The sequence below is a fragment of the Miniopterus schreibersii genome (assembly GCF_964146895.1).
Source record: "Miniopterus schreibersii genome assembly, chromosome: 2".
Taxonomy (NCBI): Eukaryota; Metazoa; Chordata; class Mammalia; order Chiroptera; family Miniopteridae; genus Miniopterus; species Miniopterus schreibersii.
Window position 1 is genome coordinate 179,157,473 of NC_138102.1, and position 27,147 is coordinate 179,184,619.

At 51.9% G+C, this 27,147-nt stretch overlaps 1 protein-coding gene across 5 annotated transcripts; it reads left to right on the plus strand.

The window, feature by feature from the left end:
* Positions 1-10,041: 10,041 nt before the first annotated feature.
* APOL6 (apolipoprotein L6) lies at positions 10,042-25,444 on the plus strand. Of its 5 annotated transcripts, none has more exons than XM_081128309.1 (7): positions 10,062-10,170; positions 17,579-17,631; positions 17,712-17,812; positions 19,985-20,102; positions 22,254-23,088; positions 23,886-23,979; positions 24,864-25,444. In XM_081128309.1, exons 3-7 carry the CDS (start codon positions 17,749-17,751, stop codon positions 24,875-24,877), a joined length of 1,125 nt encoding a protein of 374 aa, XP_080984435.1. In that variant the 5' UTR covers positions 10,062-10,170; positions 17,579-17,631; positions 17,712-17,748; the 3' UTR covers positions 24,878-25,444. The 5 variants fall into 5 exon arrangements, with proteins under 5 accessions (XP_080984437.1, XP_080984435.1, XP_080984434.1 ...); XM_081128308.1 differs by lacking the exon at positions 10,062-10,170 and adding an exon at positions 13,226-13,359; XM_081128311.1 differs by lacking the exon at positions 17,579-17,631 and having other exon boundaries at positions 10,042-10,170.
* Positions 25,445-27,147: the final 1,703 nt, after the last annotated feature.

The following is a 27,147-nucleotide window of genomic DNA, read 5'->3' on the forward strand; positions in this document are numbered from 1 at the left end:
GACTTGGATGCAGCATTTTGGGGTCACCAGTCAACCCATTACAGATGGAGAAACGCAGGCCCAGAGGAGAAGGGATTTGCTTGGGACCCCCCGGGCAGCCAAGGGACAGCTTGCTCTCCCGACGCTGGGTAGCAGCTCCGTCCCAGCCCGCGCTGCTCCTGCTCTCCGAGTCCACACAGCTCCCCCCTCTCTCAGAGTCCACGTCACCCCTGCTCTGGGGGTCACACTCCCATCTCCTTCTCCACTGAGGCCAGAGGCAGCCCTGGAAACAATGGAGACCAGAGAGGGACGAGGTTCCCCCTGACCTTGGGGTCTCCTTCTTTCAAGGAGAGGAATCCTGTGCTCTTTGGAGAGAGCCAGAGAGCACTGCATAGGGTTTAAACTGATGAGTCGCACTGCAAGTCCTCGGGTCTCAGCGGCTGCAGGGCACAGTGATTCGGGTGCAGGGCACAGTGATTCGTGTTCCGACCTTGAGGCCCAGCCGTGGGGCTCTGGTCCCAGCTCTACCCGTGGATGGATGTGGCCTTGGGCGTGGCATTTACTTCTCCAAGTCTCAGCATTCTCACTGGTACAACAGGGACAGAGCTCACTGACCTCCTGGAGTTATAAAAAGAATTAACCTAAGCACCTAAAGCCCTCCTCACAGGGCCCATGGTAAGATGAGGAGAGATGGCTGTTGTCACTGTGCCTGATCTGTGGGGCCACTGACCGCAGGCTCAAGCTACAAATAAAGTCAAATGCCTACTACAATCAAATTAATAGGACCGTTCGCCTGAGCTCTTCCTTGCCAGAAGATTCTCTCTTCTCATTAGTACCGTTTAGCCCCAGGGCTTTGCTTTTCTGTGCAAATCCCAGCTCAGGTCCTGTATAGAGAGAGGGCACTCTGACTTTCTGCGTCCCTTTGACAATTCACCATGGAGCCACCGTCAGCCAGGACGGTTATGTCAAGTGCTAGCTCAGGACCGAGGGAATGCAGCGCAACGGGAGCACCCTTGGGAGGAGCCCAGAATGCCCCAATCACAAGTCTGAACACTCGGATAAGGACTCCACCGGGACACGGGTGCGAGTGGGACCTCCACCCCTGCTGGGCTGTAAGAGCGCAGAGCTCCGCCCATCCACCTCTCAAGCTGGGCTGTACCAGGATCATGCTCCGAGCCCTGCCGGACTTCCGCCCCCGGACGCCTGCTGCCACTGCGGCCGCCTGGCTCGAGACCGACGCCAGCCTCTCTGCCCGCGGCCACGGCCCGTGTCTGGGACTCCGGGATGGACCTCGCTCCGCTGGCTTCTATCGCATCAGCTCCCTTCTCTGTGTGTAACCAGCGTGACTCTGGGCTTACTGGGGAGTCTCCCCTAAGAAACCTGGCATCGTGGAAAGACATCCGCGTGTGAGGCTCCTTCTGGGGATGCTCCCTTGCTCCCGACAGGTCCTCAGCTAGGGAACCGCCACAGGCCACATGGTTTGACCCCTTCTTCTAACGCGTGGCTGCCTCCACGTGGCAGTCTGAGCGCAGGGCAGCAGGCCGGATCGGGGTCAGGCTGCTGGCGGGGGCGGGGGGGGGTCTTGCCCCCTCGTGAGCAAAAGGCTCACAGTGCCGGTTGAGACAGGGGAGCGAGGGGCTCGCTCCCTCTCTCCCGAAGGCTTCTGGGCCTCCGCAAACCTGCCCGATGCATAGCCATCAACTCTGCGCTCCACACGGCGCAGCGTGGGGCGCGAGTGTGGGTTGTTCTCTGTCGAGCCCAACGCTTGCCTTCTTTCCCATGGAATTGCAGAATCTAGAATGAGAACCTAGAACCTGAAATGCTAAGTGCTGTGGGGCGTCCAGCAGCCCAGGCTCGCCTCTTCCTTGGGCCTCCCTGGCCAGCATGCCTCACGGCCACATCGGAGAATCCAGACGCACAGACAGAAAGAGCTGGAGGCCTCACCCTTGCTGACAAGGTCACAGCTGGCAGCAATGGCCAAAGAGCCCCATTTCCTCTGCTTTGTCACAGTCCCGCACCTAGCAGTCCCTTCCTTCTGTCCCCTCTGACCTCTCCCCAGCTCCACACTCCTCCATCCCGAGGTGCCATGAATTTGTCTTCCAGCCTCAAAATAGGCCTCTCCCAAGGACAGAGCCCAGTGTGCTGCCTGCCTGCTCTGTTGGCGGAGAGGGGGCCAGTCCAGCCGCCAGGCCCCCTCCGGCCCCTCTGAGCTCTGGGGCCTAACGTTTTCTCCGCCTCACTACATGGGAACCACGTGCCGGTGAGCTGTGGGATTTAGGTCACTGTGGAGCTGGGAGCTAATTGCCAAGGAGAAAAGAAGACAAAGGCACAGGTGTCACCTAGTGAAGGGTATAAAAGTGGGAGAGCTCACGGCCACCACAGGAGTCCTGTCTCCCCTAAAGCTACGTTCCCCGTAAAAGCACAACCTCTCTCCATCCAGGGAGATCAAATAAACGCTGGGTGGGCGGCCTTCTTCCGTGCGCCGTGATGTGAAAAACGGAGCCCTGGGGCTGGGGAGAGGATAAGACTCGATCCAAAGCAACAGTCAAGGAGCGAAATCATCCAGGGTTCTCAGTCCCTGGAGCCTCAGAGTCACAGAATGTTAGGTTCCAGGGATTATAGAATCAGAACCAGCTCACCCAGTGGGTTCCCTTGTTTTCCGGTGTGGACAGGGATCTGGTGGCTTCGGGGGAGCCCACCACCTTCCACACTCTTTCCAAGCCTGGCAATCCTCCCTCCAGAAGACACTCTGGGTGGTGATAAGGTGACCAGGGACCCCGACGAGCCTGCTGGAGTCCGACTGCCCACCTATGTGGAGGGAGCAGCATCCCCACACCCACTGCAGGAAGGAGGCACAGCTGGGCCCAGGGCCCCTGGCGAGGCTCAGGTGGCCTCCGGACTTTGATCCTTGGCTACCACCGCAACCCTTCCTGGAGCCAGCCAACAGTTCCTTGGCTGAGTCGACACCATCCCCAGCTAAGCAAGAGGGCAAGTTCTGATCCCAGGGGGACCAGCTCTCTGTGAGCAACACGGAGAGATGCCCCAAATTTGGGATTTCCCCAGATCCCATGGCCAGAGAGCTTAGCGGACATCCTGAGATGGATTCTTCCTTTGGAGCAGAGTGGGCAGGCTCACCGGGGTTCTGCAGACCTGTAGGGCACCCAGATCCCCCCAGCCCTGGAGGATCAGCTCCCTGGGAAAGAAGCCACTTTGCAAAATGCTACCCAGATGGTCCCTGGGCCAAACGAGCAGCAGCCAGCTCTTTGACACCTGGCCCTCTGTAGAGGACAGTCGTTGGCTGACTTGTCCAGATAGCACCCTCTTTACTTGGGCCTGCTTTCTTCCCCCCCTCCAACCTCCTGGTTCCGGTGAGGACTTCCAGAAACAGGTCGCTGCTTTTGCCACAGGGGAGGGAATGTGACCCAGGCTGGGGAATCTGAGAACCACAGTCCCCTGGCCATGAGGAACCAGTGGGACAGGGACACAGGTCAGCCCAGAGATACCTTCCAGAGGAATCTTCTCACTGAATCTGGAAACACTCTTACAGCGACAGTCCAGGACACAGGCAGACATGAGTGGGGTTAGGCCCGAGGCCCTGTGCTCTCTTATGGAAAAGGCCTACCTACGCTGCGACTGAATGAGGCTGGAAAGAAAAGCACAGTGTTTGGGGGGAAGGAAAGAGTGAGAGCGAGAGAGACCTGTGACCTATGAGCTACGAGGGGGTCCCTAATCCCAGGACCTGAAGTTCCCGGAGCTCCTGCCACCTGTGGATTTCCCTTTGGTTCTCTGAGCTAGATCAGGAGCTCTCATTCTATCCATGGCCCATTGCACACTGCAGTCCAGAACACAGACCCGTGCACACACACACATACGTGTTGCGACTCTATGTATGTAGTTTCCATGGGACAATACATACCCGTATTGTGTATGACACCCTCTGGCACTTTCTGTTCTGTTCCTTGTTATTTTCTCTTACTAAACATGGAGACCCACTAAGTTGATTTCATAGCAGGATAAAGGGCCATGACCTGCAGAATAAAAACAGCCAAGCTGGATATAGCCTTCAAACCAATCTCTGTTTTAGCCAACGCTAGTTCAAGTTGGGTTTGTCCCTTGCAGGCCAAGAAAATGCTAACAGAATTCACCCCTCACACGCCCTTCGCTTCCCTTTCCAGCCCTGCCCCCCCATGCCTGGCCAGGCTACCAGGAGGAGCGGGTTTGCAAACTTATTTATCCGTGGAAGAGCCTGAGGGCCTCTGGAATGTGCCCTGGTGGAAGGAGAGCCGGGAGCCAGCAGACCGCGGTTCTCAGCAACCCCAGCACTTAGCGGTGGTCAGGCACGGCACCGGGGAAGGTACTCGAACCCACGAGCCTTGGTCTTGGCAGCTCTACTTTGGGCTGTGCTCCCTGCCTTTTAGAAGGACCCTGTGGATGAAATGAGACCACACATGAAACATTCCGTGATACTGTGATTTAGGGTAAGAAATATATAGTTAGTCTGCGATCCCATTCCTGGCACAGAGCTCTTAAAGCCTTGGAATTCCCTGAGGGAGGAGAGCAATAGAGGGGTCTTGTGTTGAGTTAATAAGGTGTCTTTTGGAATTTCCTGCATCACCTGAGGATGGGGCTGGTTGCCAGGGGAACCAGCCGTGTGATGAGGGGCTGGAACTTTCAGTCCCTCTCTGACCTCCAGCGAGGGGAGAGGGGCTGGAGATGCGAGCTCAGTCCCTAAGGGTGAGTGATTTAATCAGCCAGGCCTGTGTATGAATCTCCATAAGCCCCAAAAGGACGGGTTCAGAGCGCTTCCCGTTGGTGAACCCGTGGAGGGGCGGGGAGCCTGGTGCCCCCGAGAGGGCACGGGAGCTCTGGGCCCTCCCCACCCCCTGCCCTGTGCATCTCCTCCACCCGGCTGTTCCCGAGTCACATCCTTTATAATAAACCAGTTACGTAGGAGTAAAGTGCTTCTCTGAGTTCTGTGAGCTGCTCTAGCAAATCGATGGAACCCAAGGAGGAAGTCACAGAAACTCCCAATCTACAGCGTGCAGGTCAAACACAGGCGACAGCTGGACTTGAGGTTTGCGTCTGCAGCTGGGGGAGTCTTGCAGGACTGAGCCCTCAGCCTGTGGGATCACTTGGCAGGTCCCATCCCTCCAGCCCCACAATCACAAAAAATCTTTATTTCCACTGCAGGGTAGGAGAAGGAAGGGGAACATCCCCTCAAGAGCCTCTCAGCTCCCCCACAAAAGGCGAGTCCTGTGTGTATAAAAAGGACAAGAGTCGACAGTCTTTCCCACGTGAAGATAAACTCGTTCAGTCCCTTGAGAACCTGGAGGCGGGTGACATGCTGTGGGGTGGTTATGAGGACAACAATCAGGGGCCTGGAACCAGGGTCGAGGGGCCCAGCTCGGTGCCCCCCTCCCGCCCCGTTCCCACCGCAGGATTCCAGGTCCGGGTTCCCGGGCAGCCTCCTGGCGAAGCTGCGGCGCAGGGATGGGACTTTTGCTACAGTTGGCACACGGCGCTCCCTGGGCGGCGCGCTCCATCCCTAACTGAGATTCCGGGAATCCAAGAATATCAGGGTCAGAGTGTCCCTCCTGGCGCTTCTCCATGCCTCCTGCTGGCACTGCCTGGGCCGGGTTCTGCCATGGGGCTGCCAGAGCGGCAGGGCCTTTGGGGGCCGGTGCACATCGGAAGCATGGCTGGGTTATTGTCGCCGTGGCCTAATGGGTCCCACTCCCACTACCACTCCCACTCCCACTCCCACTCCCACTCCCACTCCCACTCCCACTCCCACGGGCGCAGCTGGCCTGGTTGGGCTGCCCCCTCGGGGTGGGAGAAGCGAGTGGGCAGCTTGGCTGTGTTCCAGGCGAGGTCCCGGCCTCCCCCAGCTCTGGGAGGGGAGTCCCGCCTGCCAAGGGGCCTCAGAAAGCAAAGAGCAGCACGTCCTGTGGCAGATACACATCCAACGCATCACCTTTACCATGCTTTAGCGTGCAGATCAGGGGCGGTAAGCACGTTACGCTGCTGTGCAAACATCGCCCCCTCCAGAATTATGTCATCCTGCAAGACTCAGACTGTCCCCATCCAACGCCAGCTCCCCTTTCCTCCCTCCGCCGGCCCCTGGCAGCTCGGTTCTGCTTCTGTGTCTGTGAACCTGACTCCCCCGAGGGCTGCACACAAGCAGAACCCTACAGGACTTGTCCTGTTGTGTCTGGCCTCTTTCACGTAGCATAATGTTCCCGAGGTTCACCATGTGGTAGCACTGCCAGAATTTCCTTCTCGTAAGGTTGAAGAACATTGCAAGGTGTGTGCCTGCAGCATTTCGTTTCTCCGGGGGTGCTCGGGTGGCTCCCACCTCCTGGCTACTGTGAACAACGCTGATACGGACACGGGTGTGCAGATCTCTCTGAGATCCTGCTTTCAGTTCTCTTGGGTGTGATAATTCAATTTTTTATATTTTGAGGAACCTCCATACCATTTTTCCACAGCAGCTGCACCATTTGACATTTCCATCAACAGCGCACAGGGTTCCAATTCCTCCACCTCCTTGCCAACACTTGTTATTCTCTGTATTTTTTTTTTTAAATAACAGCCAACCTTCTGGGTGTGAGGTGTCATATGGTGACAGGGCAGCGCTCTCTCTGCTTCGCCAGGGAAGCTGAGACCTGGTGACCCCAGCAGGGGTGGGCAGGATGCTTCCAATAACCAAATCCATGAGGCCAGAGACCAACGGGTGGGGCGGGGGAGCTGTCTCTTAAAATTACACCACCAGCCTCCATATTTTGCTTCCCATAACATGCCTTGGGGCTCTACTCATCTGGAAGGTTTAGCTGAATACTGAAAGGAGAAATACACCCACCAGTTCACCCAGTAGTTGTCAAACTGGAAACTGAAAGTGTGAGCTGGCCTTTAAAAAACACACAGCCTTACTGAGATATAATTCAACACCATACAATTCTCCCACAAATGTGCACGTCAGTGGTTTATAGTATGTTCCACAATATTTTCAAATCAGCCTCAAAGAAACCCCACACCCTTGCCCTCCCCTCCACCCCGGCAACCACCAACCTACTTTCTGTTTCAATATATTTGCCTATTTGGACGCCTCATATAAACGGCCTCATACAGTGTGTGGCCCTTTGGGACTGGCTCCTTTCACTCAGCAAAATATTCTCAAGGTTCATCCTTGCTTTAGCATGTATCCGTGCTTCATTCTTTTTTATTGCAAAATAATTTTATTGCAAAACAATATTCCATTTTAACAAGTTTATCCATTCACCCGTTGATGGACATTTGGGTTGTTTCTACCTTTTGGCTCTTAGGAACAATGCTGCTGTGCACATTCACGTACCTGTTTTTGTGTGGACATGTTTTCGTTTCTCTTGGGCATACACCCAGGAGTGGAATTGCTGAGTTCTAGAGTAACTAACTCTATGTTTAACCTTTTTTTTTTTTTTTTTTTTTGACACAGCAAAAAGATGCATTTATTTAGTAATTCCTAACCTTTTTGGACCCAAATCAATTGCCCTGACTTTTTAAACCTGGGTACTCTTGGAACAGTCCCCAGCACGTGGCAAGCGCTCAGCAGATTATAGCTATAGCGATTACCCCGACTATTATTACTAAATCAGAGCATAAAATTAGCTGTGTAGTACATGACTAATGCTGTGTAGCCATCACCTCTATCTAGTTCCAAATGTTTTCATCGCTCTAAAAAGAAACCCCGGGCCCCTTAAAGAGTCACTTTCTATCCCTTCTCCCCCCAGCCCTGGGCAACCATGGATTTGCTCTCTGCCGCCGTGAATTCCCCTTTCTAGACATTTCCTGTAAATGGAGTCATACACTGTGACCTGTCCTGTCTGGTTTCCGTCACTGAGCATAAAGCCTTCGAGGTTCTTCCCCTGGTGTCATGTACCGGTACTTAATTCCTTTTTACAGCCATAAAAGAATATGCCATGATTTATTGACCCATCGATCCATTGATGGCATATTGAACTTTCTGAGGAACTGCCAGGCTGTTTCCTAGAGTAGCTGCACCATTTTACTTTGAGCTGGACTTTTTTTAAAAAAAATTGTGGTAAGATGCATATAACATAAAATTTATCATATTGACCCAGTGCGAGCTGCCCTTTTTGAGCTCCTGGGCCACGAAGGAAATAGGTGGAAAGAGAATCATGTTGTTGGCCAAGTGGCCGGCTGTACCCGTCAGAGGGATGTAGCCTTGCCAATATGCCCTGGTGCGGGGGGTGCCGTGCCTGCTTGCCCCACTGGGGGCTGCTCCAAGGCTCCCACCACTGCCTCGGGAAGGCGGGACCTGGTGATCACGGAGGAAAGTCACAAATACCCACCATGACCTTGAGCTGACTCTTGTAATGCCCTTGGAGCAGTGCCCAGCACGTGGCAAGCGCTCAGTAAATTATAGCTGTAGTGATTACCACGACTCTTATTACTAACATTTTTTCAAACTGGTAATAATAGTAATACCAGTTTTAGAAAAGAGTGTAACTTTTTGCTTGCTGTCTCGTGGAATACCTTTTCCTTCCTTTCCTCTTCATTCCCTTTGCTGTCTGTTCGTGGCGGTTCATGTTACCACTTAGGCCATAGGCGGGCGTGTCAGCGAGGGTGGGATGGGGTGGGTGAGAGGCCAGAGGTCCTGGAGCCATAGCCGGCGGCTCCCCGGGGACCCACTGCCAAGCACCAGGCGTGAGAGTCACCTCAGAGCTTTATCCGAGTTATCACGTCTTGTAAGGAGGCATTTTAAAATTCTGGATCTGAAAAGAAGGGTATGTGTGAGTGTGTGTTATGTGTGTTGTATGTGCATGTGGTGTGTGTTGTATGTGTGTGTGTGTTATGTGTGTGTAGCGTATGTGTGAATATGTGTGTGGTGTGTGTGTAGTGTATGTGTGTGGTGTGCGTGTGTAGTGTATGTGTGTGTATGTGTGTGGTGTGTGTATGGGTGTGTGTGTGTAGTGTGTGTGTATGGTGTGTGGTGTGTGTATGTGTGTGGTGTGTGTGTAGTGTGTTTGTGTGGTGTTGTATGTGTGTGGTGTGTAGTGTGTGTGAGTGTGTTATGTGTGTAGTGTATGTGAGTGTGTATGTGTGATGTGTGGGAGTGTGGTGTGTGTGTGTGTGTGTGTTGGGCAAAGGATAGAATGCAGTGAATGCCTTTGTTTTTGTTTCCCAACTCTCCCAACTTCCCCTCTTGGCCTTTTCTGGGAACAGCACCCCTTTCCTTTGGGTAACTGCCTCTCCTCCACCCCATGTGGTCCTGGTGGGTGGACTAACCAACAAGCCTCACCTTCATGCCCACCACTCTGCTATTGCCTAAGTGTTTGTGTCCCCAAAATTCACATGTTGGATCCTGCGCCGGTGTGATGGCTTTAGGAGATGGGCCTTCGGGAGGTGATCAGGTCATGAGGGTGGAACCTCCTGAATGGAATTAGTGCTTCTAGGAACCTGGCCCCTTTCGCCATGTGAGGACACAGCAAGAAGTCTGCAAAGAAGAGAGTCCTCACCAGAACCTGACCATGCTGACACCTTGGGCTTAGACTTCCAGCCTCCAGAACTGTGAAAAATAAAGGCCTGTTATTTATAAGCCATGCAGTCTTTGGTATTTTGTTATAGCAATCTGAATGGACTAGGACACACTCCCAAACACAGGGCTGGGCATGTGACCTCAGCTAGGGCAATCAGATTCTCTCCCAGGAATGTGAAACTGGAGTGGACAAGACGGGACATATGGCTGAGTCTGAAACAGGTAGAATAAAATGTTCCCAAAACTTGCTCCCTCGAGTCAAGCCCACCAGAACTATGGCAGTTATCAACAGCTATAAAACAATGTTCCAGGAACCAACCTGACTTCTTGTAGGTTTTTCAGATCTAAAGCCACAGTACCACAAACTAAATACTCGGTTGGGAAAGTCCCTTCCTGCATCCCATAATAAATACTGCACAATCCCAGAATGCTTTGCTTCACTGATGTATACCCAGACATCAGTGTTCCAAAAAAGGAAAAAGTCTGCTACCCTACTCCCTGATTGGTTAATCCCAGAAACTTCCTGGGACCCTATATCAGTGTTCTCACCCTCTGCAGAGCCTCAACACCTCTGCCTTTGCTTGGATCAATGTTCCTGGGCTAACTTCTTTTCATCAGGAGACAAGAACCCAAGCTCATCCGATGGAAGCAGCCTGGTGAGTCACCCCCTGAGCTCCCACCAGGCTTCCTATTCTCTCCCAGGGCCGGTCAGTCAGCTATACCTCTGAGGCTGGAGCTGACCAAGGCCTTTCAAAAATTCTTAAATTTAAATTAGCCCAACTCTATCCCTACCATTTGTGTTCAAAGAACGAAAATTGCAACCCCAGGCAGCCAAGGTGTCTGATCGTAACCAGAATCCAAGGTCGGCTGCCTGCCGCCATGAAACCCAAACTCATGAGGCAGGTGCTGGTAAAAAGGAAAGAAGTTTATTCAAATGCCAGCCGCCTGAGGCGATGGGCGCCGCCTGTCACAAAGCCGTCTCTATGTCTCAGTTCAGGCAGAGGCTTTTATAAGGAGGGAGAGGAGAAGCAGAACAAAGAGATCGAGGGGAGGGGTTGAAGGTTCTCTCTGAGCAGCCAGCACAGTCCTTTCCAATAAGAATCCTGAAACTGGTCAAGGGATGGTCCCAGCTTCCTTGTCCTAGTTTTACGGTTGAAAGTCAGCACTTCTCCTAGAGCTGGGATGACTAAAGGTCTAAGTCTGTATCTTCTGAAGTTCATTCCTAAGATTCTTATACAAGCATGCTGTTTATCTACAAGCTAATATTAGTCAGAGTCAGCATTTACAGACACAATGGCAAAAGAATGGGCGGGGGGTTTACAGTTTTCCATTGTGACATGATGGTCAGCCAGTAGATTGTCCAGCAGCGATGACTGTCCTCAGGCCCCAGGGTGGGGAGAGGCCCCCACAGGAGGGTCTGACTTCCAGCCATCAGCGTGGTTAACCTGACTGGTGCCCCTATCACACTCACTTAGGTTATGAAAGTGAAAACGTTCCTTGTTTATTAACAATAGACATTCTCTAAATTTCTGACAAGTGAAACAGGGATATTTTTGAAATACCTCCTGGCATATAGTTCCCTTTTTTGGAAATTGTTCCCCCCAACAGACCCCTTTCTTCTCTGACAAAGGATTAAGAACAAAGGACAAGTCGTTGGGGTAAGGGAGGGGCAGGAATGACCTATGAAGTCTCCACCAGACCGGGGCGTGGGGACAAGTCTTCCAGGATGGGGAGGGAAACAGGCCGATGGAGGGACAAGAACAGAAAGTCAGAGGCTGGTGTCGCCTGCAGCTCCTCCCCATCACCGCCCAACTGTGGCAGAGATGGTACAAAAACTGCCCTTGGTGAAAAAGGCAACTAGGCACAGCGAGGACGTGGGCAGAGCAGGGGCCGTGCGGCTGCTCAGGGAGAGAGTGGGCAGGGCACCACCTCCCCCTCTGCCCTGTCCAGTCCCTCCGCCCACAGGAGCTCCTCCGGGCCTGGGCAAGGCACAGGAGAAGGCTGAGGGCGAGGGCTGAGGGTTCGGGATCGCAGGGAGCTGGGATGCAGTTGTGGCTGAAACCAAGTGGGAGGGTGGGACAAAGGAGGCCTCTGCCAGCCAGTGAGACCCCAGAGGGCCAACGCAGGCACCAATGCCCAGATGCCATCTAGGGGCACAGCAAACTTTTAAGGAAAGAGAAAAGGCCCAGATAGGAAATTTGAATCTGAATTTGCCTAAACATTCACTCCCAAGTGACTGACTCTACCTGACAGAGTGGGTTTTAAACAGAAAAAGAATGAGGTACTTTAAGGTAAGTTTGTTTCTTTCAGCAGGTCGGGGCCCTGAGAAAGCTTGGGGAGTTTAAGCAACGACACAGCCCCATCCTCTGGCTCTCCTGGGCTACGGGGGGCTCATCTGTTTTCTGTCTTGCACATGCGCAGCATTCCCCAAATGTGGCAGGTCTTTTTGCTCCCTTGGCCTCTCCTGGGGCTTTGGTTTCATAAGAGCTGCTGTGGGAAACACCACCCCCGGTCCAGTGGCTGGCCTGGTCCCGGAGGCCCCAGGACTGAGGACAAACAGCAGGGAGGCCCAGCTGGTCTGGCTGCCAGCCAGCTCCACCTCCAGGACAGCCCCTGTTCAGAGTGGGCCCAAGTTCAGGAGGCCAGACGCCAGGGCTGTAAAGTCCCCTACGGGTCCCAGCTCAATGGGCCCATCAGCCTCCCATTCCTGCTCATAGCACCCAGGGGACATCAGTTAGCTCCCGCCCCCTGTAGAGCCAAGACTGACTGACTGGGCGACACCTTCTGCAAAGCAACAACCCTGGTGTGGCCTCAGGTAGGGCGAAGGAGAGGATGGGGGAGCTTTTGGGCAAATAAATTTGAGCAGACCACAGGGCCCGGTCCCAGCTTGCACACACACACAGAGATACAAACCTCAGCCAGACCCCACCATGAGCTCATTCCTACAAGTGGAGTCCAGAACTGGCTCTGCCTTTGCTCAGCTGCGGGACCACGGGCAAGCCACCAACCCTCTTGAAGTCTCAGTTTCCTCATCTGCAAAATGGGCGAGTCAGGACCATAGTCCTGTATCTCAAAACATGGGGGCCAGATGTGTTTCAGAGTTTCCAATTTGGGGTTTTTTTGAAAAGGTACAGATACTGTGCATTGTGTAACATCTCAGCAGCCCTCCTCACTCAAACACGGTTAATATTTCTACAGTGACACAATGAATATTCAGAGTAAATGGGATTCATCAAAACTATAAACTTGTACCAATTCAGGTCAAGTTTTACCACCCAATGAATTAGGAAAAAAGTTTCCGTTTTCGGAGAATTTTGCATTTCACATCCCGATAAAAGGTGTTAGAGTTTTAATGTCATTCCCCTCAGAGGGTGGGACAGAGATGTGACAAGAGTCATCACAGCTGCCCCTGACTCGATGTTGGGTGCTCATTCCACGGGGGGCGTTGAGTAGCTCGCTGGGGGCTCCTCGCCACAGCTCCGGGCCCGGGGGCTGTTTTAAGGCCATTTCACAGATGGGGAGTGGAGGCCACGGCTCAGGCGATACCGCTGGGCGGGTGGCTCCACTCCAGAGCCCTTGCAGGACCACCCAGCCTCCACTGATCCCACGGCCCCCTCCCCTCACATCTACCAGAGAAAGAGGCGAGAAAGAAAGTGAAAACAAAAGCGGCTTCTCGCTTCTCAGCAACCCCGGGGTTCCTGGAAGGGGCGTGGGCTTTAGGAGGAGGCAGCTGGCAGCCCCGCCGGGAGCAGACGGCGGGCGGCCGGCCGCGCTCGGACCCGCTCTCCCCTCCGTCCTCGCAGCCAGCGGCTCGCAGCGCCCGCCGACTTGGAGGCCCCGGGCAGGTGAGGCCAGGAGCCGGGGGTGCAGGGAGAGCAGGTGGGCACAGGCAGAGGGGGGCAGCTCGGGCCCACGGGGCGGCTGGGAACAGGAGCTGTGGTCAGGCTGCCGGGATTCAAGTCCCTGCCCTGCCGGTTACTGTGAGCCCGGGGAGGGTCTGAAATTCAAAAATTTTTTTTTTTAGTAGATTTTTAGAGGGAGAGGGAAAGAGACAGAGACAGAAGAGAGAGAAAAACTATGATTTGTTGTTCCACTTATTAATACGTTCACTGGTTGATTCTTGTATGTGCCCTGACCGGAGATCGAACCTGCAACCTTGGTGTGTGGGGTCGATGCTCTAACCAACTGAGCTACCCGGCCAGGACTGAAGTCCACATTCTTTACTGATAAATCAGGACAGGAATCTCTCCCTCACGGGCCATTTGAAATTCAAATGAAAATCTGATTAAGAGTGTGACATGACCAACCACGTCTTCCCCTCCATGGGCCGGGGACCCAGGGCCCTAAAGGGAGAGGGCCTGGCCCCCAGAATATGGACACTTCCAGGCCACAGGTGTTTCCCTGGAAGTCCCTACGGGAGAGGCTTAGGGGTGTCATCTTTGTAGAAGAAAGAGGCTGGGCGAGTTGTGGAGAGTGCAAAGCCAACCCCAGTGTCTCCTGGATTGTAGGGTTTTTTGGGGTGGTTGTGGGAAGGGGGGGAGGGCGGCTGGTGATAAAGATTAAGGGGGCTGTCCCCAAGCTGTGTTTTCAGAGTAACCCACATTTTCTTACTTAGAGTGCATGTGGGGGGGGGGGGTCGGTCTGCGGGGACGAACAGTTGAGGAACGCAGGGGACTAAAGGGTCCCCCAGCAGGCCCACAAAGCCCGTCAGAAATATGAGCCGTCCAAATGAAATAACACCGTTAATCCAGCCATCAACTCTGTTGTCTCCCCTCAATCTGCCAAGGTCAGTGGGGAGGGCACATGTTCCGATCGAAGAGCTCCCTGCCTTCACCTCTGCCCTTCACCTGGTAGGACTAACACCACAACTGGGGAGGCGCCACAGGTGCTGGTGGAGAGGGGGACCCCAGGGCAGTTTCTAAGTCTCAGCCCCACTGCCGTTTTGGGCGGGATCCTTCTCTGTCGTGGCCCATTCTGTGCCTTGGAGGTTGTTTAGCAGCATCGCTGGCCTCTACCCACTAGATACCAGCAGCACCCCCCAACCCCCCTACCACCAATATCTACAGACATTACCAGTATCCCCTGGGGAGAAAGCTCACCCCTGACTGAGATCCACTGCTCTAGGCTCGTACTAGCTGTTGTCCCAGCTGGAATCACACTGGGCTCTCCCAACCATCAACTGCATGACATTGGCCTCCCTGTGCCTCGGTTTCCTCATCTGTAAAATGGGAATAATATTAGCATCTCGTTCACACTGTCAGAGAGGATTAAAGGTGTCTAAAGTAGGTAGATGCATGTCTGGCTGATTTATAGGCCATGGGCACCCTGGAGCCAAACCCTCCACACCCCACTTTATAAACCAGAGAGGAGAAAACCTTTTTTTTTTTTATTAAATCTTTGATGTATTAATTCTACCCGAAAGACTATCCCAAAGAAATAACCAAGCATTATTTATAAAACAAAAACTGAAACTGAAACTGAAAACAACCCAAAGATTCAACAGCTGGGGGGTAATTAAATACGAAACAACACATCCATAGAATGAAACGTTACACAACCTTTAAATACCCTGTTTGAAACTATTTAGTAATATGAGGAACCACTAGAATATAAAGTTAAGGGACAAAAATTCACGCAAAACCACAGGAACGTCATGAGTTTAACTTTTTTGTTTTTTAAAATAAAATGCTGACGATGTTTATTTCTGTGTAGTGAGAGTGCAGATGAATTTTATTCTTTGTTTCTAAATTTTCTATCATAAATCTGCATTCATTTAAATAATAAGGAAAAAAAGGGTTATATGGATTTTTCTAACTTCAAAATATGTAGGGGAGGATTCGTTTTCTAAGAATTTTAGAAGTCACACAGGAACCGGAGAAGGGGAAGGAGGAGGGTCATGAGGGCGGGAGGGGGCATAGATCTTCAAAGACCTATTTCCAAATAAAGCCACGTTCTGAGGTTTCAGCTGGACATAAAGTTTGGGGGCACATTATTCAACCCACTACAGGGAACAGTCTTTAAAAATTTGCCTGGCCAGTGTGGCTCAGCGGTTGAGCATTGACCCATGAACCAAGAGGTCACTGGTTTGATTCCCGGTCAGGGCACATGCCCGAGTTGCGGACTTGATCCCCAGTAGGGGGCACGCAGGAGGCAGCCGACCAATGTTTCTCTCTCATCGATGTTTCTCTCTCTCTCTCCCTCTCCCTTCCCCTCTCTCTAAAAATCAATGAAAACATATATATTTTTTAATTATTTAAAAAAAATTTGTTGGTATCACAGACAGGCACATGGGAAAACTCATTGATACAAAAAGTATAAAAGGGTATACAGTGAAAAGCAAGTGTTTCTTTCATCTCTGACCCTTAACAGTATTAACTAGCCTCTTGTCTATACAAACACAGGTATCTTTTTTGTATACAAAGGAAGCATCTGTACATTGTGTGTACCCTGCCTTCTCATTTACCGATGCACGTGGGGGATCCTTCCGCACCCGCTCATGTAGATTTGCCTCATTTGGTTTCATGGCTGCGTATTATTTCATCACTAGATACGCCATAGCTTATTTAACCAACCCACTTTACAAGAATGCTGGGCAGCCTTTAGACTTTTTGAAAACCATGAGTAATGTTGCAATGCTTCTTTTTTGTATCTGCATCCAGTGGCTGTTTTTTTAAAATTAGACTTTTTTTTTTTAGAGCAGTTTTAGATTCAGAGCAAAATTGAGGGGAAGGTACAGAGGTTTCCCATATACGCCCCCCCCCCACATGCACAGCCTCCCCCATTATCAACATGCCCTACTGAGCCTACACTGACCCATCATCACCCAAAGTCCATAGTTTGTATTAAGGTTCACTCTTGGTGTACATTCCGTGGTTTGGAGGAATGTCTAAGGACATGAATCCACCATTAGGGCATCACATAGAATAGTTTCAATGCCCCCAAAATCCTCTGTGCTCCACCTCTTCATCCCTCCCTTCTCCCAGCCCCTAGCAACCACTGATCTTTTTACTTTCAAAATTGTACCTTTTCCAGAATGTCATATAGTTGGAATCATAAAGAATGCAGCCTTTGCAGACTGGCTTCTTTCACTTAGTAATATGGATTTCCGTTTCCTCCTTGTCTTTTCATGGCTTGGTAGCTCATTTCCTTTCGCACTGAACAATATTCCATTGTCTGGATGTCCCAGTTTATTTAACCATTCACCTACTGAAGGACATCTTGGTTGCTTCCAAGTTTTGGCAATTATGAATAAAGCTGCTATAAACATCCCTGTGCAGGTTTTTGTGTGGACATAATTTTTCAACTCCTTTTGGGTAAAATACGAAGAAGCCCAATTGCTGGATCATATGGTAAGAGTATGTTTAATTTTGTAAGAAAGTGATAAACTATCTTCCAAAGAAGCTGTGCCATTTTGCATTCCCGTCATCAGTGAAGGAGCGTTCCTGTTGCTCCACATCTTCCTCAGCATTTGATGTTGTCGGTGTTCCGGATTTTGGCCATTCTGATAGGTGTATGCTATGTTTTCAAGTTTTAATTTTGAGATAATTGTAGATTCACATGCAGAAAGATCCCATGTATCTCCCTTTACCCAATTTCCCCACCAGGAACAGTTTACAAAACTCTAATATATCACAACCAAGAAGTTGACATGGATACAAACCACTTATTCAGATTTCACCAGCTTCCCTCGCACTCCTGTGTGTGTGTGTGTGAGCATTTAGTTCTACGCAACTTTCTCACACATGCAGCTTTGGGTGGTCAGCATCACAATGAAGATACAGAACAGTTCCATCGCAAGGACACGTTTGTGCTACCCTTTCATGGACACAGCCACCTCCCTGGCCTGCCACACATGGCTCATCCTGCAGGTTTAACTTTCCAAGTCCCTCTGTTTCAGATGCGTCTCTTTTAAGAAGTGCATGTAGTTGGACTTTGCTTTCTGACCCAATCAAAGAGTCTTTTCCTTTTAATAGAGCATTTTTATCCTGCTTGTTTTATGAAAAATGCAGAAACTACTGTCCCACAACACTTAATGAGATAAGCATTTTACTCTCGCCTTCACAGGTAAGGAAAGGGAAACAGGGTGGCGAGTGAATTTCCTTGAAATCAGGGAACTGGTAAGTGACCGAGGAGGCTTTGATCCACTTTACCGCGCTGTCTCTCTCCTAATTTGAAGGTCATCTTTCTCCTGGTGCAGGTAAGACATCTCAGCCAGACACCCTGTCACCCTGAAAATGGGAAAGAGCCAAAATACCATTTCAAACGTGGCAACAATACAGACATCTCAAATCTACCCGGGTAAGCTTTCCCCTACCCCAGCCGTTTTCACTGGAGGGTAAAGCAGAATCCAGCGGTGTCTTTGCAAGAGAAGATGGAAAGGAGAATGGCCCAGAACACATAAAAATACAAGGACACGCAAAAACTCGGCAGTCACACACCAACAGTTTGTTCCCGGGAAACCCCGGTTGGGTTCAGGCTGCCGGTCGCTGTGTCCAGTTCAGCGGAGGCGGGGTTGAATCATATAAGGCATGTGTTGAGAAGGCCGGCCACCACGGAGACAGGGAGCACACGAGCATCCAAACCCTGTCTTACCGCGCGGCGGGAGGGACAGGATTACAGAGGGGAGCGGGGTAAGTTGAGGCTGGAACGGAATGCAGCTACCTGCAGCCCCAGAGGGCCGCAGACGCCAGCTATTGCTTTGACCGTTCTGTCGATGCCCAGACAAAACCGCATCTGAGTCTTGCGGTCAGCACTTGTCTCTGGCTGCTCTGTGCCTCTAGATTTATGACTGTTCTTATCGCCCTGTGGGTTTGGGTCCAACCAAAACCGGTCTGCTGAATTCAAAGGGAACACAAAGGGCCTGGAAAGGACAAACTTGCAACAATATACATCATACTATGAAACAAGCACAACTAGTTATACAATCAAACTATAAATCATAATATTCAGGCTATTGCACCCCATCAAGTTCACTGGATTCCAAAATTCCGTTCTTAGGTCTCCTGTCCTTCCCCAGCTGGCCTCTCCTCTCCTCCCTGGCTTAGCTGCTGGAGTCCTCCAGGGCTCAACCTTGGGCCGTGCTTGGCTTCTATGACTCTCTCTCTAGGGTTCACACACAATTTTGTGGCTTTAACTACTTTCTACACTGACAGCTCCCCCATTTAATCTCCCAGCCAGAACAAGACCCATCTATCCACTGTCTACTCAGCGTCACTTGGATATCTAATCGGGTATCTCAGACTCAGCCCACCCCAGACAGAACTCTATTCCCTGCCCAGGAAACCTTCCACCACCTCAGCAGATGGGATCTTCGATGCAACAGTCCTTCAGGCCCCAAACCTGACTCACCCTGAGGTCATCCTCGACTCTGCTCTCTCCCATCCCACATCCATGGAAAAATCCCGTGGATCCCTTCAAATCCATCACTCTTATCATTTCTACCAACCTGGTTCAAACAGCTATCTCCTCTTGCTCTGATCGCTGCAATAGCTTCCTAACGGGTCAACCTGTTTCCTCTCTTACACCTAGAGTCTATTTGCCAGCCCAAGTGATCATTTTAACCTATAAATTAAACCAGGGCCACTGCCAGCCCAGACAGTGCCTTAGGGCTTATCAGAAAAAGCCCACCCACAAGTGGATGTACCTCTGTGAATACACATATCTACAAGTGGATGACAACTTCGTGCAATCAATCAATTGATCGATCTAAGTGCTCCTCTCTCCAGAGAGACACAGCACCTCCCCCCACCCCTGGTCCCCAGGTCTCATCACTTGGCAAGTAGATTCTGGGAGGGATTTCAGACTCCACCTGCATGCTCAGACAGGGCCTTCTGCAGTTCTCATAATATTATTATGTCCTTGGGAATATAATTTGTATAAAGGGGCCTTATAAGTTGTTGCCTTGTCTTGTAAACATGAGCTTTTAATGATTTACAATCAATTCATTCATAATAGTCAATGGCTGACTATTGATTTGAAACAAACAGATCAATTGATAGAATAGATAAGCAAATTGTAGTGTGTTTATATAATGAAATGCTACACAGCAATCATCTTTTAAAAACTACTGATACCTACAAGAATTATATGAAGTTCAAGAACGGGAAAACTAATCAATGGTTATAGAAATCAGAATAGTGGTTACCTCTGGGGTGGGTATTGACAGGGAATAGTTACAGGAAATCTTCTATATCTTGGTCTGGGTGATGATTACATGGGGGGATATATATACATATATATATATATATATGTATATATATATCTCAACATTTATTGATTTATTGAGCTGGACTTCAATTTATGTACTTATATATAAACTGCACTGCAATATAAAATGTAAGAATAGTTTGCCAACATTTAGTACAAGTGTTTCACTATTATTTTGGTTCCACATTTGTAAAATCCCTCCCACTTGAATTTCATAAGGTTTTGTGGCACTGCAGTCACCTTGTTTTCCATGTTTCCAACCAGAAAGTCATTTGACCCCAGAGGACACCCCTAACTTTCCCATGGGCGAGATGAGCACGGAGGTGAAGCTGCCAGACAACCAGGCAGAGCAAGAACTCAAGGCTGGAGTTGGTTTGCAAAGGTAACCCAGCGAGTTTTGTCCCCGGGGACAGGGACAAGTGGCAGGCATCCTCATGATATGCAATGGATGTGTTCCAAAGGTGCCAGCCAAACGGAGGCCCTGTCCTCCCACTCAGGAGATATATTCTCCTAGAGAAAAAATATTGCACAGGGTACACTAAATATTTTGGAGAGCAAGTCAAGATCTAATTAGGTACATGACACTGAGTAATGGGACGCTAAGGGTATAAACTGTCCCGCTCTAGGGGCCTCAGCTTTGTGAGGCCTCGGAAGCAGGAGCTCAGTCTTTTGGGCTCACCCGTGGTCAGGAAAGCCGTGCAGTGTTTCTGCATTCATGAATTTACGCCCAGTTACCTGTGGGTCCGCAGACGTAGCATCCCCAGCCCCCAGCACAATATGGGCGATCAACAGACGTTGGCCAAGTGAACTCGGTGAGCCGTGTGCTGTCCTCGTGGAACCAGGCTGCAATGTGACACTGTGTCAGTGGGCACCGCTGCCTCATACAGGATGTACTGTGCCCAAAATGTCCATATTTGAGGACTGGGCTTAATTTTTAAAAAAGCACAAGCAGCCACGCTTGCCTTAGCTTGTCGATCGCGTTCAAGTCAAGACTTTAGAATGAATGCAAAGTGGTGGTGTCCCAGCTGCAACCACATAGCAGTTTGTTCTTTCTCTTTGTCCCTACAAACCTGGGAAAGACAGGGGTCAGGGTGGCTGGCTGGTGGCACCTGTAAGGTTTGGGGTTCCTCAGCAGGGCCTTCCTCCTCGCCTTCACCCCACCCCGTCCCACCGCAGCCCCTGGCAACCCGACACGCAGCTGCCAACTAACTGACAACGGGGCTTAAATTCATTAACACTAAAGGGTTTCCTTGGTAGGACATTTCCCATCCTTTCCCACTGAGAAAGAGTGTGTGCGTGGTGTGCATGTGCGTGTGTGGAGAGAAAGGAAAATGGAAGGGCACGTGCACATACGCCTCAGGAGGAATCCGACGTAACTGATGGACGAGATGAACAACTGAAGCTCTGCGCCCCATTCAAAGCTCCCCCTCGGCCCCCGTGTCCCTTCGGGCGAGTCTCCTTTCCTCCCTGGGCTTCCACTGTCTCCATCAAAGAGTAAAGGCGCAGCTCAGCTCCTCTCCAGGGCTCCCCCAGCTCAGACACCCGTCTGCCCGCCCGCACCCCATCACTTTAGTCTGTTTCAGCTGTCCCCTTCCTTCTTGAATGTATCAAAACGCACACTGGGCGACAGGCGGCTTCCGGGCTGCCAAAGAGGGTGTACTCTCTGCCCGTGTGCACTCTTTCCTCGGACCCTCCCCTTGGCGCCAGGGAATCGGTGTCGTCCCCAGGCCTCCTGACCTCGCCCTGACGGAAATGCACAGTGACACTTGGCACGAGGAAAGTGCCCACAGGGGTCGGCTTTCCTCTTCCCGTCACTGCTCTCCCATGGGGGACACACTCCATGGCCAAGACCCCTTAACCCTTCACACTATGAGATATTCGGGGAGCAGGCCCTGGGCCCACTGTCCCTGACCTCTCCCAGGAAGGACCAATCCCACCTGCTTGACCCAGTGCCAAGGAGAACGGCCAGAACGTTACTGGTCGTTTGTCTTCGCCCTCTTGGTGTGCTGCTCTTCACAGAAGCAAAGACACACCACGGTGGCCAGGCTCAAGGTCATCACAGTGGAGGTCGCGCCACACAGCAGGGCGCCTGCTCCCTCGGGCCCGCCTCGGCCTCTACAGAACTTTCAGCCTCCCGCCCAGCACCCGGCCTCCCCCTCCACTGGCCCCGGGCTTCACGAGGGCCTTAGCGTTTCCCCAGGGCCTCTTGTCGGTGACAGTTCCACCGTCTCTCTGAACACGGCCACAAACATCCGTCAGGGTTACTCTCCCCTCTGCCCCCCCTTTGGCCAAGGCTACGTTTCTCCCACGTGCCCCTCCAGATGCCCCTCTTGCATGTTGCTTCCCTCCCTGGCACCGCAGCCCCCAGTGCCCTGGGACTTTTCACGGCCGGGTCGGCGGGAAAGGAGGTGTCAGGGAGACGCAGGCAGGATTCCAAGGCGGGGTGGCCGGAACATGGGACAGCGCCCGGCCTAAGAGCGTGGCTTTCCCAGCTGGGACACTGAGGCCGAGTCTTTATTTCCCTCGTCCGCAGGGGCGACGCTGACACTCCCCTGGGTGAAGATGTGCAGCAACTAGACGGAGATCTGTCCGCCGAACAAATAGCGCTTTTTAAAAAAGAGTTTCCCGCTTTTAAAGAGCGACAAGAAGCAATCATCAGAGGGTACCGTGCCTTTGCTGACGACATCGACAAAACCCACAAAAATTTCATCAAGACCAGCGTGGTGACCAGCTCCGTGGCCGTCGTCTCCGGAATGGCGAGCATCCTGGGCTTACTCCTCGCTCCGGCAACAGCGGGAGGAAGCCTGCTGCTCTCCACCGCCGGCCAAGGGTTGGGGACAGTAGCTGGGGCCGCCAGCCTCTTCACCAACCTTCTGGAATACTTTCACAATAAAAAAGTTCAAGCTCAGGCCAGCAGGGAATTGTCTACCGTCAGTCACAAGGTCGAAGACCCTGCAAAGGACATATCCCATTTGGTAAGTGCTGGAAAGACCATCTATGACTGCAGAAGAGCCATCAAGGCCATCAAGAAAAACAGCAGTGCCCTGAAGATAGCCAGAGCCCACCCGAGCCTGGCCAAGGCCGCCAAGCGGTTTGTGGCCACCGGCCAGCTCCCGGCCAATCGGATCGAACAAGTGCAAAAGGCCTTTGGAGGTACGCCGCTCGCGCTGGGGAGAAAAGCTCGCTGGCTGGGCGGTGTGACCGGGGGCCTCTTCCTCAGCATGGACGTGCACAGCCTCCTGAAGGACTGGAAGGAACTGAAGGACGGAGCCAGGACAGAGTTGGCACAAGACCTAAGGGCCGAGGCTGAGGAGCTGGAGAGAGAGCTGGAAGAGCTCACCCTGTTCTACGAGAGCCTGCAGCAGGAGGTGGGCTGTGCCTTCCCTCGGGGTGGGCTGGAGGTGGGGGGGAGACAGAATCCAGGCTTGTGGGCACCCAGGTTACCGGAGGGTGTGAAGGAAGCCAGCCCGTGTGACATTTGCGTGGCTGTTCCTGAGGATGAGGGGCTCTTGGGGGTGATGGTGCCAGTCCTGGACAGGCCTGGCCATGCCTTCTCTTTCTCCCTGATGACCTGCGGGGTCCCTGGGCTGGGGAGAGGGTCTTCCAGTTGTACAGAAGAGGGCGCTGAGCCACAGGGAGTGTTGGGGATGGAAATGTTGCTCCCTAATATTCATACGTTGAAGCTCCAGTGTGAGTGTTTGGAGATGACGCTTTGGGGAGGTGATTGGGGTTTTATGAGGTTGTAGGGGTGGGGACATAATCCTAAGGGACTGGTGTCCTTATAAGAGGAGGAAACACAAGAGGGATCTCTCTCTGCCTGCACCGGCCCAGAGAGGCCATGTGAGGACACAGCCAGAGGTGGCCATCGGCACACCAGGAGGAGAGCCCTGACCAGAACCAAACTGGCCGACACCTTGATCCAGGCCGTGGAGTCTCCGCAGCTATGAGAAAACACATTCCTGGTGTTGAAGCCCCAGTATTCTGTTAGGTGGCCCGAGCGGACTCACACCGGGAGCTCACGTCACTGCGGGGCCCTCCCAGCTGGGTGGGGGTGGAGGCGGGAAGACCGAGCCAGGAGCCTGACTTCAGAGCTGGGCCCCACTCTGCCCTGCCCCACAGCTCTCCTGTCATTGGTGTTTTTGTTTCTTTACTGAAACTCTTGCAGGAAAGAAGCCTTGGGAGCTCATCTTCGGAGGAAGCCAAGGTGACACTGCCTCAGCCCCCAGCCAAGCAGGGGGAAGCAGGACCCCTGGTGACAGGTGAGGCGAAGGCAGGCTCAGCCCAGGGGCCTCTGAGTGGAATCAAAGGGGACAGCATGGGGCGGGCAAGGTTGGCAGAGGAAATGCCTGGAGACCTACCCCCTGGGAGGGCCAGCTGGGTCCCGAGGGCGCTGTCAGCCAGTGAGTGTCCTGAAGGTCAATCTGCCCCCTCTCTTCCATCGCTCCCCTGTGTCTTCATTGTTGCTCATTCCTTCCCTGGGGGGGGGGGGTGCTAACTCAGTCACTTGCTTCCTCAGCCCCCACTCACTCTCCCAGTCAGCCCACATTCTTGTTTCATGCTGGGCTCCAAATTAAGTGTTGATGATAAAACAATAGGGTCCCTGGTGTGAAAGGTGTCACCCAGAAAATAAAAAGGCCCTCCGAAGTGAGAGGGAAACAATTGTTTATTTGAGACCAATAAGGACAGCTATTCAGGAATCACTAATCCAGGCAGAAGCCCAAATAATATTCTGGTTAGGAGACCAAGGCCAGGGGTATTGATGAGACAGGGAAGGGGAACAATTACTCAATAGAAGGAAGGCATTTCTACTGGTGCAGATAACGTAACACAGTGAGGCTAATTCTAAATGACGTTTTTCATGTTCAGTCCCGTAGACATCATTCCATTAGTCACAATAACTGCTTTCTTGTCTTTGTAAACAGTTTTTTGGGTTCAAGATTGCTTAGGCCCAGTCCGAAGGTCATTTTAACACTCCAAAGGTTTGAGGCATACTGTGCGCAAGGCAGTTCCTCTGGGATGGCAGCTCCAGCTCCACTGCAAAGCGGCTCCGTTTACATAATTGTTAACAAGGGTGTGCTGTGTGGTTCCTTCATCAACTCACCTTCAGTTTTTTCTCTGCTCTCTTTCTCCCCGCCCTGGGCAGCAATGGGTGGATAAGGTACCCCTTTGTTTGCACACAAAAGGATGTCACTGGAACCGGCTCAACCAGATTCCATTAGGAAAGAGAGAGGCCCTGTCATCCCCAAGACCCAGGAGCTGGAACTGAGTTTAGGACATCGGAACTCCTAGGAACTGCCCTGCCTGCCCAGTCCACCTATCTTAAACATGTTTTTGTGTATGTGGGGTTTTTTTTTTTATGTTTTAGCTGCTCTCTTGAAAGTAGTGCATTGACGTTAAATACAATTTTTTAAAATTCCGGAAAGTAAAAAATAGGGGGGAGAAATAATGCGCCAGCCAAGGTGACTACTGTTGGTGTTTTGGTGTACAACTTTCTTCCTGTGCTTTTCTTGGGTTGGGTGTTAAGATACTGGCTTTGCGTAGCTGTCATCAGTCTGCCTGCTGGGAGCCCTCCCTCGGGCTGTATTAGCAGATTTTTTCATTCTCAATGCCCTCATTCCCCTGCAGATCTATTTACTTTTCCTGATGCTGTTTTCACTCGGTAATGTTTTCTACCGCTCTGTATTCCACTTGGATCTAATAAACATTGCTTTTAGGTTGTAAAATGTTCTCTTGACTGTACGTACAATCTTTTAATTAGACATATATTAGTCATCACTTTATCAAAACCAACTCAAACTTGGCCTATACAGAAAGAGGGATTTATTGTCTCACGTACTTAAAAACTTTAGGGCTTCAGGTGTGTCAGGAGCCCGACGATAAAAATGTCACCTGGCCTCTGCATGTCTCAAGATGTGCCCCCTTCCCACCTGGCAAACCCTACAGACCCGCTCTGACAGGTCAGGACTGGGTCACGTGCTCTCGCCTCCGCAGGTTGATGGGAACTATATGGAACTTAGGTCATTTCCAGTTTCTTATTATACATGGTGGTAAAATGAGCATCTGTATGCCAAAAGGTTGTTGGATGACTATTAGAATTTTTTTCTTAAAACAGAGTACCTAAAATAAAAAATGACCTCATGGAGAAAAGGAGTCTTCCCCTCTGCCCTCCACAGTACATTAGTGAAACAATTATAGGACATTTGAGAGAGAATTTACAGGTGGAGGGGAAAGAGCAACCCTATCAACATTGTGGGCGACACCTGCCAGTCTTGCGATCTAGGGCGTTAAACATTGTAATCCCACCCCTGGGCCACCGTGTTTTCAGCTTTTGTTGATCTCAATTCTTTGTTTTAATTTTTCCATACCTGTAAGTAAACAGCTATCTCCACATTTTATATTGTTCTCTTGTGTATGAGCATCCTTAGAGTTCAGAATAAACATCATCCAAAATAATACATGGCGTAACATAGACAGTCATCAAGCTTGGAGTTTGGTTTGTCTGGAATTTAGAAAAAAAGAATGAATTAGAGAATGGAGACTTGAGACTCACCTCTGACATTCATTTGCCTGGGCCAGTTTCTGAGCTTTGGTTTCTTCAGCCATGAAGTCAGTGTGACCTGAACGAAACCCACCGCTCCCTGTGGGCGGGAGGGTAGTGCCCCTCACAGAGATGGGCGTCTGGGAGAGAACACCCTTCACAAAAATTCCAACCCTTCATAAAGTGTTTGCGCCAATACCAAGGGAGGTGGGAGAGGCTCATTCTTCCCTCTTCCCTCAGTCTCAGACGGTCTTCCACGAGGCCAGAGGCTCTTGCACTACCTCCCCCTACCTGCCTGGCCGGCCCCCCCCCCCCCCCCCCCCCCCCCCCCCGTCTGACCCTCCCCTGCTGTCTGGCCCCCCCCTCCGTCTGACCCTCCCTTTCTGTCTGACCCTCCCTCTCTGACTGGCCCCTCCCTCTGTCTGACCCTCCCCCTCTGTCTGACCCTCCCCCTCTGTCTGACCCTCCCCCTCTGTCTGACCCTCCCCTGTCTGACCCTCCCCTGCTGTCTGGCCCCTCCCCCTCTGTCTGACCCTCCCCCTCTAGCTGACCCTCCCCCTCTGTCTGACCCTCCCCTGTCTGACCCTCCCCTGCTGTCTGGCCCTCCCCTCTGTCTGACCCTCCCCCTCTAGCTGACCCTCCCCCTCTGTCTGACCCTCCCCTGTCTGACCCTCCCCTGCTGTCTGGCCCCTTCCCCTCCTGACTCACAGCCTCAGCAGCTCTCCTGGCTCCCTCCCTGCCCCGCCTCCAGCCCCAAGCTGCCCTCGGGGTCACCGTCTCCTCTGAAGCGCCATCCCCTGCTGCACCCGGAGTCCTGGCGCACATGCCCTCACCTCATTAGAGCTCCACCAGTTAAACCTTCACTGCTCGCCGAAGGAAGCCCATTGAC

Bases quoted from the DNA above. Each gene is read 5' to 3' on its own strand.
- APOL6 (XM_081128311.1), top strand. From the start codon at position 17,749: ATGGGAAAGAGCCAAAATACCATTTCAAACGTGGCAACAATACAGACA. The intron at 17,813-19,984 runs GTAAGCTTTCCC...GTTTCCAACCAG, and splicing joins GACATCTCAAATCTACCCGG to AAAGTCATTTGACCCCAGAG. The intron at 20,103-22,253 runs GTAACCCAGCGA...CCTCGTCCGCAG, and splicing joins GCTGGAGTTGGTTTGCAAAG to GGGCGACGCTGACACTCCCC.